Raw genomic sequence first — 13,208 nt, 5'->3', positions numbered from 1 at the left:
AAAAAAAAAAATTCTCTCCTCTCTCTTACCACATTAACAGCCTTACTGTCTTACTTCTTAGGAGTCAGGGGTCGGAATAACCCAGGGGAGGGTGGGTGCGATGGGCAGTGGGACAACTCTGGTACACATCTGTGCCTCAAGGGACACAGCTTTGTCTTGTAGTGCCAGGAGGAGGCGTTCTGCGTGCCACCCAGAGCGCTATCTACTACGAAGCCCGAGAACTGCAGCGGGAGACCAGCCCGGAGAAAGACATCTCACAGCCAAAGCGGAAGTAAAACGCTACCCAGCAGGCTCTGCGCGCCTACAACTCCCATCATGCTTCATCTGTGACTGCGAAGCTCCTCGCAGAAATCGGCGGCTCGACTTTTCACCTGTGCTCACATTTTCCTTAGTAGAGTTCCTCGGCAGGTCTCTCGTCTTTCCCCGGAGCTCTTGGATCCCAGAAACAAGGGCGCCAAGGCTGAAACGCAAAGACCCTCAAGGAGGCGTGGCTTCAGGACCGGAAGAAACTCCTGTTGCCAAGGGAACGCCGCGCGCTAAGGCGCCTGCTCAGCCCCTGATGCTCTTGCTGAGGCTGAAGCTGCCAGTTTCCCCAACTAGTAGAGGCGGCTTTGCCCAAGACAAGGGATCTTTCCGATGGAGTCCTAGAGAGGAAGGCTGAGGCACTTCCGTACCAGATTTCCTTCTCAGAAGCTGATACTAGCGAGCGCATCCATTCCGGTTCCTCACAAGCTCCTGGACCCTCCAGACCAGCTTCAGTTTCAGGTATCTCCTATTTCCCCAGTTTTTGTGGCCAGAGGTAAACCTCTCCCCCTTAGCTTTAGGAGTTCTCTTTACTCTTTCCCACGTTTTGTGCTCCACTCGAGTAGTCGTTTCTAATGTGTGAAAGATGGAAAAGGAGAATTGGACTTCTGTGGTGAGTACTAGGGACCCTAGAAAACGTATTGAACTGGTTTGGGCGAATAGTGTTTGGTTAGTTTTAACACTGTCCAACTTGAGCCTTTTTATGATTTATGGGGAATTACAATAGAAATTTCGCTATAAAAAACTGAAAGTCAAATAAGCATGTTTACTTGGTGTAATAAAAGGTGCAAAAATTTACTCGACAAACATGTTTAAAGTTTACAAAATACCATTCATGGGTTTTCTCTGCCTGATCCTATCTCTGTCTGCAACTTACTTTCCAAGCTATTAACTGGATAATATCCTAATTTTTCTGGGCTTTTCTAGCAACGTGTAATCTTTTAGGAGGCTGATTCTCAGTAGCCAGGAAAAGGAAAACAGATGAAAAACTGAAAAGATAGATTGTGAAACACCTTAAAAAGTGCATAACCACTGCTTTAGAGATCATCCAAAGGACAGAGAGGCCAAGCAACTCACAAAGTCATACATCCAGGGCCATGGCCAATACTCAAACCCAAGTATTTTAGATTCAAGTGCAGAGTTGTTATTACAGCAGATTGATCTCAGGTGTCTTAATTCTGCCACTGTCTGTTTAGAATGTAAGATTTTAAGCTAAAGTTATATTTTGTTTCTAAGCTATCAGATAGTGGTGCTCTGCCTAGCTAACGCTTGCCAATCTCAACATCAGCTTTCTACTTTTTGCCTAAAACAAGACTATAATTTTCTCCAAAAATAAGCTTTAGTACAGTTTTGATAATAAGAACAACTTGGAGAGTGAAAAAGGCTAAGTGTACTTTGTAACATGTGTCTCATTTTTTTAACTTTTTTATTATCCAACTCTGAATGTTTAGGTTTGCCATGGTCAGATTGGGATAGTCTTTCATCTATTATAGTGTCTCAGTCTGAGTGGTGGTGGGGGAGGGGTTTCTTCTTAATAAGAATTACCCGGACTAATCTCAGATTAGTCATAATTAGCCTTTGGAAAACCTTATTGTTGTCCAAGATCTTTCTTTCTGTAAACTTAAACAAGAAGAATGAAAGAAAAAAGAAAAACATGAGATAAGAAAAATTGTATAGAAGCACAGAAATTTTCATAGCATATTTTTCTTCATAACTGAAGTGAAATCTTCTGTGGAAAGTGTGCAAACCATTTAATAAATCTACCATATTCTGAAAACATACCAGTATGAGAGAAGGGCTTTATCAAATGATCAAATGTATTATAAAGGGAGGTGAATTAAAAGATTGTAGTCCTGATCTAAGTATAGACAGATCCATAAAAAGAGAGTAGATCAGGTTTCCCAAATTATGTGCAATTGAAATACTTCCCAACAAAGTTTTCAAGGACAGATATTCATCAAAAATACTACTGGCTTTATATACCTCTTGGAAACTTGCAGTCCATATGCTAAATCATATTAAAGAGTTTCAGGAGTATGGCCCTGCAGAAACCTGTTTAAATTGAGAGAATACCAAATTTCTAAAACTTACATAATCTTGGAAACCTTTTAAATATAATTCATAAAATCATCTTCCAAAGAGTACTATTTGTAATATGCTGAAATACAGAATCTACTAACACACCCAAACCTGTATAAAAAATATAGAATGTGAAAAAAAGTTGAGAAAAAATTAGTCCATCTATAAGGGTTGGTAAAAAAGAAAATGATACCAGAATAAAATGACTATCATTGTATTAAAGAAAAGAAGCCACAGCCCCTTCCCTGCCTCACTTCTTATACCCAGATGTTTCAGGCAAAACTTAAACTTCAAAAACTTCAAAATCATTATTTTCTTCAAAAGGCAGAAAATATTTTGGGGTTAATATGTTTAAAATATTGAGGAGGAAAAGTGTTTCTGGGCCTAATGCTGAAGAAAGAAGCTGGAGAAAACATTATAAATATTACAGGATAGAAATTAAAACTCCTAAATAAAAAAAAAGAAAAGAAATTAAAACTCCTTTACAGCATAAAACAACATAAATAATAGTAAAATTTTATTGGTTAAAACTATGCAATAGTATGGCATGGCAAGGGCTCTCACATGCCAATAGTAAAAAGTAATCAATAGAAAAATAAGCATCAGAATATAGCTGATAATTCATAAAAGAAGAAATGTTAATGGCAATTAAATTCTGAAATGATGTTCAGTTTCATTAGTAGTGAAATAAATACGAATTTAAACAATACTGAAATACCATTTTTTTACTTTTAGATTAGCAAATATTGAAAAATTAACCATAACCTGTGTTGATAAAAGGAATAGAAAGCTTTATCCACTGTTGGTAAGTGTTGTTGCAAGTTTCTTAGAAACAAATCCTCAGAATCTATCAGAATTTAAAATATGATTGCCTTTTGATGCAACAATTCCTACCTCTAGAAATATATTTCTAAGAATGTATAGTAGGTCTGAGGATGTAGCTTAGAGGTAGAGGATTTGACAAGCATTTGTGAGGTCCTAGGTTTGAATGAAGGTTAAGAAAATCTGTAAAAAAAGATCTTTATAATTGAATATTGATTAAGGAATTAGATTTAAGAGTGTGATGACATGGAATTTTTCTTTTTGAGTGTGTTCATTACCAATATTTATTAAAAATAAACTTCATGTACAGTAGGAGTACAGATATAACCAAGGTAGTGTTAGAACTCAGATCATGATACCGCAAAGTATTGCATCTTGAATTTCTGAGTACCTTGAAGTGAAAGACTTTGGAAGGGCCTGGGAAGCAAGATTTTCCTGATTTTTTTTTTCCGCTTCCTGTGTCCTGCCTATCTGTCTCCCCAAAGAGAAATGAGAATTATTCTTCCCCAAGACATATCATAGAAACTAGAACTCCTGTCCCTCAAAGCAAACCATAAATCCTATCAAAGTCACTTTCCTCCTCCCTTGAAGATCCTCATTCCAGTGAGGTCCTGCTCCATACCTGCACAGAGTGACCAAGAAGAATCTGAATGGACAGGGCTTGTTGGGTTTCCCTCTGTTACCATTTGATCATATTCTTTTGTCTGATCACAGTTTACACTCTGTTCATATTTCATGGGACCTAACAAAAAAAAATAGAAAATTTCACTGAGTCTTTGGGTCTTTATTTCTGAAGGCTCCTATGTCATGTAAAACTTTGAGTAAAAAATAGCTTTGTTATGCTTTTCTCTTGTTAGGGGAAAAAATGCTGTAAATGGACTTAATTTTGATAGGTAGCAAGGCGACATGGATGATAAGAACATGGGATTAGGGGATCTGAAAACTACTATTTCTCAATAGTGACTACTTATCAGAAACACTGTGTAGCTTTTAAAACTATGAATGCCTTTATCCCATTCTTAGAAACTCTGATTCAGTAGTTGATTGCAAAATGCAACCAGTGTTGAAAATCAGAGCCTATTATAGGAATAGGAATCTATAAAAGATATCAATTGTGTCTTCCACTGTGCTTTTAATACACTGTGCTTTTAATAAATGTTGAGTGACTTTAGTTATTTTTTAACTTCCTTCCTTTATGCATATAGACAGTAAACTTATGGATGGAAAATTAAAATTACTGAAAAAGTATACATAAGGCTTCATCATAGTTATTTTTGAAGCAACTTCAATAAATAGGATTACATCCTTTAGAAAAACTGACTTCCTTTTTCAATTGTATATTGAAAAATATATCAGTAACAAATGTTAGTAATTGTGAAAAGGAATGGAAGTCAGAATAATGATGAAAAATGATTATTTAAACATTAGGCTTTAACAGTGCTTTATAGTAAATGGAGAAGATATGAAAAGTGGTCATAATTTTAAAAATATTTTAAGTCATATGGAATACAAAATAATATAAGCATTTATATCAATATGTTCAGTATAATAAAGTAATAGCAAATTTACTTCGAATTAAGATGATCTGTGTGAATTGCTTAATTGAAGGTTAACTTAAAATAGATCCTACAAATACCAGTCCTTTAGATGATATTCAAAGGAAATTTTGAGTGGGATTTGTACCGCTAATATTAAAAGTCGATTCACTTGGCAGAAATGGAAGTACCTGAGGTCAACCCATCCCTTGGATAAGACAAAATTAGCTCTGTTATAGAACTTACTCTTAAATGGGGGAGCGGTGCCTTCTATCTTCTGTACCTCATTGAAATTCAGTTTTAAAATTTATAAACTATAATAATCTCCCAAAGGACTTAAGGAAAATGTCAATTCTGCAGCATCCTTTCCCATGCAGTTATCTTGGAAGCCTCTTATTGGTTAGTTTTGTACAGCCTTACATCATTCAAGGTTTGGTCTTGCTTAGGATGGTATGGAATAAAAAATACTGAAGAAATTGGCAGATAATAGGTTTCTGGAACTGTAGATGAAGATGAAAATAAATTGAGACTAATGTTTAGAGAACTTGGAAAATGAATATTCAATGAGTAATGGGAAATAATCACAGGTATTTTGGGGCAGTGCCTATAGCACTTGAGGGTTGGCAAAAGGAATATCTCTCTTTTCTTATAGAGTCGGGTGATCTGAGAAGTGAGGAATCCAAAACAAGCTCCTTTGAAAAGTTTCATTTAGAGATCTGAAGTATAAATTTAATAGCATCTTGGATAGGAACACCTGTAAAGTTTTCACATAGCAAAGATCCTGTCAATAGCAATTTTACTTGACTTTGTTTTTTATTTTTTATTTATTCTTTTTAAGTATACATGACAGTACAATGTATCTTGACAGATTATACATACATGGAGTATAATTTATTCTAATTAGGACATCATTTTTGTAATTGGATTGCTGGTAGATTCTTTTTTAAACATTTGATTTAGAAAGTGCTATAGTTTGCATCTTAAGTGTTCCCCAAAAATCCATGTGCCAAAAGCCTAGTTCTCTGTAGCCTACTGAGCAGTCTCAAACATTGAGGGCTGCCCTGAAAGAGATAGTTGGACCCAACCCCTTCTTTTTTCTCTTTTTTACATCCCAACTGTGAGGTGAGCAGCTTTGCTCCACCACATGCTCCCCACTATGGTGTACTGCTCCACTACAGGCCCAAAAGTAATTGGGCCACTCTCTATCATTTACTGAAATCTCCAAAATTCTAAAAATAAACCTTTCTTTATATAAATTAATTGATCTCAGATATTTGTTATAGCAATAGAAACTAACAGAAGAGTTGTTTTGTTTTTTTCTAAAAATGAATACAATTGAACAAATGCATACTTTAAGGAAAAGTTAACAAAAAATCTTTTAACAGTATTTGAGAAAATAAAAATCTAATATTAGTATTTACTTTCTTATTTCTATGCTAGTATTATAAAGTTCTCTTAAAATAACAGAAGGATGTTTCAGGTAAATTATAGTTAAGATAATAAATTTAGTAAGATTCAATAAAAGTGTGATAGTGTTTGTGTATGTGTGTGTGTATGTGTGTGTGTGTCCATTATTTCAAAATGGATTTGTGATGACTTGCAAGGATAAGGGAAAATAAAGATAAATATATCAGGATGGTTTATTTCTATTGATAGAAAACCCTACTCAAACTGAAAGTAACCAAACAAAAATAGTAAACATCTTCATAGTATTGCAAAATATAACAATGCTCTTATTTGTCATAAAGATTTAGTTAGTGATTCAAATGATATAGGCAGAAATCTCAATTTGAAGTGTTACTATTGGCAGATTTCATATGATAGTGAGGCTGACCACATCTTCTTCTTAAATATTGTAAATTGCAATGAGAAATGTGGTTCTTTCAAGGGCATTGTTCTATGTTGCCAAAGGCTATAAGCTGCCAATCTGCATTTTATTTAAGGCTTCTTTCTGGTAATCAGCTTATACTCTGTTTACTAAGCATAAAGCTACATTGACATGTTTTTTACATCAATGTGTGTCTTTAAATTTTTAATGCAGATATCAATATTTTCCGTACTTAAGGTGCCTTTAGATAGTATATTTTTTTTTACTTGCAGCCACTTTGTATATATTGGAATAACAGTATGGGATTGCTAGACCGACTTTCAGGTTTGCTTGGCCTGAAGAAGAAGGAGGTTCATGTTTTGTGCCTTGGGCTGGATAACAGTGGCAAAACAACAATCATTAACAAACTTAAACCTTCAAATGTAAGTATCTTTGTTCAATGCAGTACGTATTTTCTGCTACTAGAAAAAGTTAATATGTAGAATTATTTTGTTTGATATTATAATTTTCTGTAATCATGTTATGAATCTTGTTAATCTTGAAATACTTTAATAAGTATCAGTGAACTACAATTTGCGGTGTATTTTATGTTGCATGTATAAAAATCTTGGTTATTAAACTGGAATATTATTTTAGTTGGTTTTTTTTCCCTAAAGATCTTCATAACTTTCTCAGCCTTACTTTCAAGTTGCATTGCCTTTTTTTTTTTTTAACTTCCCTCTTTATGGGAGATGTAAAACAAAGGGAAAGAATGAATGGGCATTTTTATAGGTTCTATGAAAATTAGACACTTTTCCCCAAAAGTGTGATGTACATATCAGTTGTAGTGGACAGGAAGACAGAAAAAAACATATGAACAAATTATTTTAATAATTAAAACGTAGGTAAATCTAACACATTCCACACATGATATATACATTCCTGCTAAGTTTTGCTACAAGAAAACTCATATAATAGTGCTTTTCTAATTTCTGATAACCACTTCCTGAATCATAGTCTTTAGGCAGCTATTCTGTCTCAGAAAAATAATTTGCTTTGCCCTTTTTTGTGTCTCTTTTCAAGAATCTAGTTGCAGCTGTCATTTCCTTAAAAGATATGTTTATATTTCTTTTTAAATTACAATTTTTTCCTCCAGTTCCTAGCAATCTGAAATTATCTTGTATATTCATTTGCTAACTTCCTTGTTAAATTTATCTTCAGCATAATATAGCACTTAACTTGTTAAGCACTGAATTACAAATATCTAGAATAATGCTCAGCAATTAAGTATATTTTGGGGTGATAAATTGATTTGATTGATAGTCTAAGGATATTGGATTTTACCAGATGTTATAAAACTAACTAAATAGGTTCTTAGAAGTCTGTTTCATTCCTGTTAGGGTTGATCCATCCCTAGACTGTCTCCGATGATCTGTTCCTATACCTTTCACTTGCTTTATATCATCCCCTGACTAATTTAGAGAATGGCCCAATGCATTTGCTCATGAAGAGAGCAGAGAGAGATTAATTTTGGAGATTTATCTTTTGGGAATACTTTAGAGGAAAATGAGTTGTACATGATCTGGAAGCACTAGCCCCCATGTATGTTCTATCCTGATTAATTTGTGGAGTATCTTAACTTTGATGGAGAAGAAAAGAAAGTTAATGAATTTTACATCTAAAAATAAAATACCATATTAAAGGGGAATTTGTGGAGAAGCTGAATATTTGTGGAGAGGTTAGCTGAATGTTCTAATTATAATTCAATGAAAACAAGGTTACTGTTTTGATTTATTTTCTGAGATTTCTTTAAGCTTTAACTTCCTCACTTTTTTGTTACTGGTATGTTTTTCTTAGGTAATAGCTGATGATTTTATCATGTGACTGACACATTGAGAACCCTTAAAGATGGTGGAGATTTTTTTTGGACAACAAAATTAGGAAACTATTTCAAAGCTTGTGGGAGGAATCCTAATATATGAGGCAGAAATCTTAGTAGCAGAAAATAATTTTTTTGAACAAACAAGTAGGAAGGTATTTTTGAAAAATACTATGACAACTCTTAAGATGGATGAAAGAGAAAGATGAATAAACTTCAAAAAAGCAAGACCAGGGTACTTCAGGGGCAGACTTTTTCACTAATGTGTACCCAGACCCCAGTGATTTTACAGCTTCAGTGTTTTCATTTGAATTTAAATTTCCCAGAGTGAGCATAGTGATGTGAGGCAAAACTGGAAAGGGATTTCTTTTTAAGCTATATTTGTGGTAGTATGGGGAAATAAGTGGAGGCAAGACTGAATGAAATCAGTGAGACTATGATTATAATAACAGCAGACATTTGTTGCATATTTTAAGACACAGTATTGTTTGTTTTGCACCCATTAGTTTAATTTTCATGATAACTTTATGAGCTAAGGATAGTAAAAAATATACCTCACATTTAAGAAAACAGTCTTAACTAATTTGTCCAAGGTAATTCTATTGTCTCAATAGTCTCTTAATTGCCTATGCTACCTAGATTCCTCTCATTTCAATCAGAATAGCAACAATCAAGAATACAAGTAACAAATGTTGGGAAGGATGTGGAGAAAAGGGTACATTCATAGGTTGCTGGTGGGACTGCAAATTGGTGCAACCATTATGGAAAGCAGTATGGAGAGTTGTCAGAAAACTTGGAATGGAACCACCATTTGACCACTCCTCAGTATATATACCCAAAGGATTTAAAGTCAGCATACTACAATGATACAACCACATAAATGTTTATAGCACCTTAATTCACAATAACTAAGCTATACAACCAACCTAGATGCCCTTTAACAGAAGAATGGATAAAGAAAATGTGGTAGATATACACAATGAAATATTTACTCAGCCATAAAACATAATGAAATTATGGCTTTTACCTGTAAATGGATGGATCTGGAGACTATTATGCTAAGTGAGATAAGCCAATTCCACAAAACCAAAGGTCAAATGTTTTCTCTGATATGTGGATGCTGACACAGAACAAGATGTGGGGTAGGGGTAAAAGTTCAATAGATTAGACAAGGGGGAATGAAGGGAAGGGAGGGGGACAGGAATAGGTAAGAAAGTGGAATTAATCTCACTTAACTTTCCTATGTACATATATAAATAAACCACAGTGAGTTGTGAGTCTCCACATCAGGTACAACCACAAGACTAGGATTCTAATTAGAGTAAGACGTGTTTGTGTTTGTATTCTCTACTGTCATGTATACCTAAAAAGAACAAATAAAAAGGGACTATTGTAGTAATTCAAAGCAAGAAATAATAAGGACCAGAATGAAGTGAGATAGAACCTGTAAAGAGAATGATTTAGAAAATGATTGTATATGGAATGTAAAAAAGGAAGGATTCAAGAATAACTTTAAAACTCTGGATCAGAAAATAGGTAGATGTTTTATTCAAATGGGTGAATAATTTTGATGGTAGAAATGCTAAGAGACATTTGATGAGTTTTCAGTAAAATGCATTTTAATTGCCTGTTCAACTTGTCAACAGATGTCCTGCTGTACTATTGTCCCCTTTCAGTATTCATCACACAGAACTCTCTGCGTAGGCTTTCAATACCTACCTTTCTTACCTAAACACATATAGCTCTTTTACTTATCCATATACTTCAGACAAGCAGGCCTTATACTTTTTCTGAGTGTCAGGTTCCTTCTTGCTCTAAGATCATTGCTGCACAGGCTAAGACTGGAATGTTTTTTGCCAAGAGCTTGTCATAGCTTTTCTCTTTCATGGCCATTTACTCTTGTGTTGATGTCACTCTCTTAGAGCAGTCCTTCCTGAGGACCCTACTGTGCCACATACCAGCCTTCCTCTGCCCTGTTCCCTTTCACTCCAATCACCTGTCTTTGTACTTAACACTTTTCAAAATTGTATTTATCTGTTATTAAGTTTTTAATTCATTTACTTTCTCTAGATTATAAACTCATTGAGAGCAGGGACATGTAAAGAATAACAAAGACAGAAGCAACAAGGTGCAGGGGCAAAGTAAAAGAGCTTCTCATCTGAGCTGCCAGCTTTATTTATATCCATAGGCTACATTAGGTCATTGACATCGTTAGTACATATTGCTCATTGTAAAAAGTTACTGTTATGAGGGCAGGTTTAGGCACAGTGACACATTGGTGTTGTCTAAGAGAGTTCCTTTATTCTCAGAAGCTGAGTATTTGAGATTAAGGTCGAGGCTGATAAGACTCTAGCAGAGAGCCTCCTCTCAAGGACATTGAGCTAGGCATTGACCATGTATTAGTCATTTTACTAGTTCCAGGGAGAAACTGTAGAATATTCCAAATGTGGATAACAGGGTGCCTGTTACTCTCCATGAGTTTGCTCACTAGAGGAACGCTGCCTTGTACATACCCGCAGCCAAAATCCTTACAGGGACAGTCTAGACATGAAGTCAAGGTGGTATTTGTATAAACTTAGTAAATATGCGTTGAAAGATTAGACAATTCCACGTATGAACTCAGAGTGATATATTAGACCTGCTAAAAAACAGATAGGGCAGAGGGATGGGATGGGAAGGGAGAGGGCTGAGGTTTAGCAATGATGGTGGAATGTGATGGACATCATTATCTAAAATACATGTCTGAAGACACGAATTGGAGTGAATATACTTTATATACAACCAGAGATATGAAAAATTGTGCTTTATATGTATAAATATATATATATATATATATATATATATATATACATGTTTTAATGTTTTAAAAAGGATTAAATATTGGGACATTGTAGGATTTAGAAGTGGAGATGAGATCCCAACAGATAAAACTGATATGTAGAATTGAAGTCTATGTATATGATTATGTCTCTGTCATAAAGTCAAAGAAATTAAAGTAATTTAAAACAAAATTTGATGAGGTGAATTATAAGGTAAAATCATTTTTGCTTATGTGGATACATGACCTAATCTAGAAGCTGTATTTGACATCTGAAGCAAATGATGATTGTAAAATTGATGATACACTATGCCTACTATAAGCATTTTTGGTCAAAAATTTTTTGTCATTTTTTGTCAAAAAATGCTTATAGTAGGCACAGTGTATCATCAATAGAAAATTCCTGAGTTAAATCAATAGATGAATTAATTACCTTACTAAAAAAGTTTTTTGCTCTCTATTTGTTGCAAACTGGCAATTAAAAATCCCAAACCAAATAAAACAAGCAAGCAAACAAACAAACAAAAACAAAAAACCACAAACATTTAGAAAAAAAGAAAAAGAAAACTTTAAGTCCTTGGTAACTCTTAATAAAATACAATGTGAATTAAGACATGGATGTTATGCAGTTAAAATCAGTATAAAGTTTAAACAGCTATAAAAAATTTATACACATTGATCCTATTGCAAAAGTTATAATTTGTTTAATGCTGCCATCTCCTTTGTGACATGTTTTAGAAATATAAAATATGAACACTTTTTTTCACAAGAAAAAATTCTTTGTTAATTGCAATTTTCTAAACTTTCTCTTTTCTCTTATAGGCTCAATCTCAAGATATAGTTCCAACAATAGGATTCAACATAGAGAAATTCAAATCATCCAGGTAATCCCCTTTATCCCTTTGACTAAAAGTCATAGATATGATTATGTCAATAGGAATCCCAATATTATATATAGCTATAATGCACTAATAAAAAATAAATAAAGTTATAAAAAGAAGTTGTGGATAAAAAGTAACCATATTAAATCTGCCTGAGCCTGATCATCCCTCCTAGTCTTAGAGAAAGTAATTTGTTATTTTAGAAACCTGTAGATTCTAATACTTTGTACTACTACCTCTGGTTTATTGTTCAAAACATAGAATTTAGATTCTAAGTAACCTCATTAGCAAATTAAGTATCTTTTTGTGTTATTCATTACAAAAATCATACGTACAAATTCATTTTTTGGAACTCTTAAAAATTGGCCCACATTGATTATTATATAGCAAGGGTGATTTCTTTGAAAGCAATTTAAAATACTAAATAAATGTTATACTGTAAGTTAGTAGCTTATAATATAGTCATACTTCATACTTTTTTTTTAAGTTTGTCTTTTACAGTGTTTGACATGTCAGGTCAGGGAAGATATAGAAATCTCTGGGAGCACTATTATAAGTAAGTATGTTTATGAATATTGTTTAATGATTATATTAAAGTTTAATATAATATACTATAAGCGCATTTTCTAATTCAAATGTAATATAATTAAGCACATTTTTTAATTCAAATGCTTCAGGTCCTTCATAACATTGAGCTTTTGCATGTGCCATTCTGTTTTTAATGTCCCATTTTATCTTACATATTTTTAGTTTATGGTTAATTTATTCATGCTTTAAGAATTTGCTCAAAAGTCACCTCCTCTGTCACTGTTTCCCTATTTATTCTTTCCCCTGTGTTTGCCCACTACCTTATCCCTTTACATCTCTGTAATCTTACTTACTATTATCTCAAAGTCAAGTACTGTAGCTGCCTCCCTAATGGGATTGTGAACTTATCTAAGGATGAGATGATTTCCTTTCTTTAAGGCTTAGTATGATGCTTAGCATGTAGATAAAATATTATTACCAAATTTAGTTAAAATAATAGTACTAACAGTTGTTCTGTTTTTTCCATGAGCAATTTTAAATAGGATATTTTTCAGCA

The 13,208-nt window shown here is 33.7% G+C and overlaps 1 protein-coding gene across 4 annotated transcripts in view; it reads left to right on the top strand.

The window, feature by feature from the left end:
- Positions 1-322: 322 nt before the first annotated feature.
- Arl6 (ARF like GTPase 6) overlaps positions 323-13,208 on the top strand; it is a 34,001-nt gene continuing 21,115 nt past the window's right edge. For 2 of the 4 annotated variants that reach the window (XR_013436934.1, XM_021734215.3), the window contains exons 1-4: positions 325-765; positions 6,840-6,989; positions 12,066-12,127; positions 12,612-12,680. Coding sequence is in view for 3 of the 4 variants with exons in the window: in XM_021734215.3 (XP_021589890.1) it covers positions 6,867-6,989; positions 12,066-12,127; positions 12,612-12,680 (254 nt within the window). In the remaining variant the exon portion in view is untranslated. Of the gene's footprint in view, positions 766-3,117; positions 3,188-6,839; positions 6,990-12,065; positions 12,128-12,611; positions 12,681-13,208 lie in introns of all 4 variants that reach the window. The other 2 variants (XM_078044416.1, XM_005336766.5) reach the window with 2 other exon arrangements.

The sequence above is a fragment of the Ictidomys tridecemlineatus genome, chromosome 3 (genome assembly GCF_052094955.1).
Source record: "Ictidomys tridecemlineatus isolate mIctTri1 chromosome 3, mIctTri1.hap1, whole genome shotgun sequence".
In the NCBI taxonomy this organism is placed as follows: domain Eukaryota; kingdom Metazoa; phylum Chordata; class Mammalia; order Rodentia; family Sciuridae; genus Ictidomys; species Ictidomys tridecemlineatus.
This window is presented reverse-complemented; position numbering and strand designations above follow the sequence as displayed.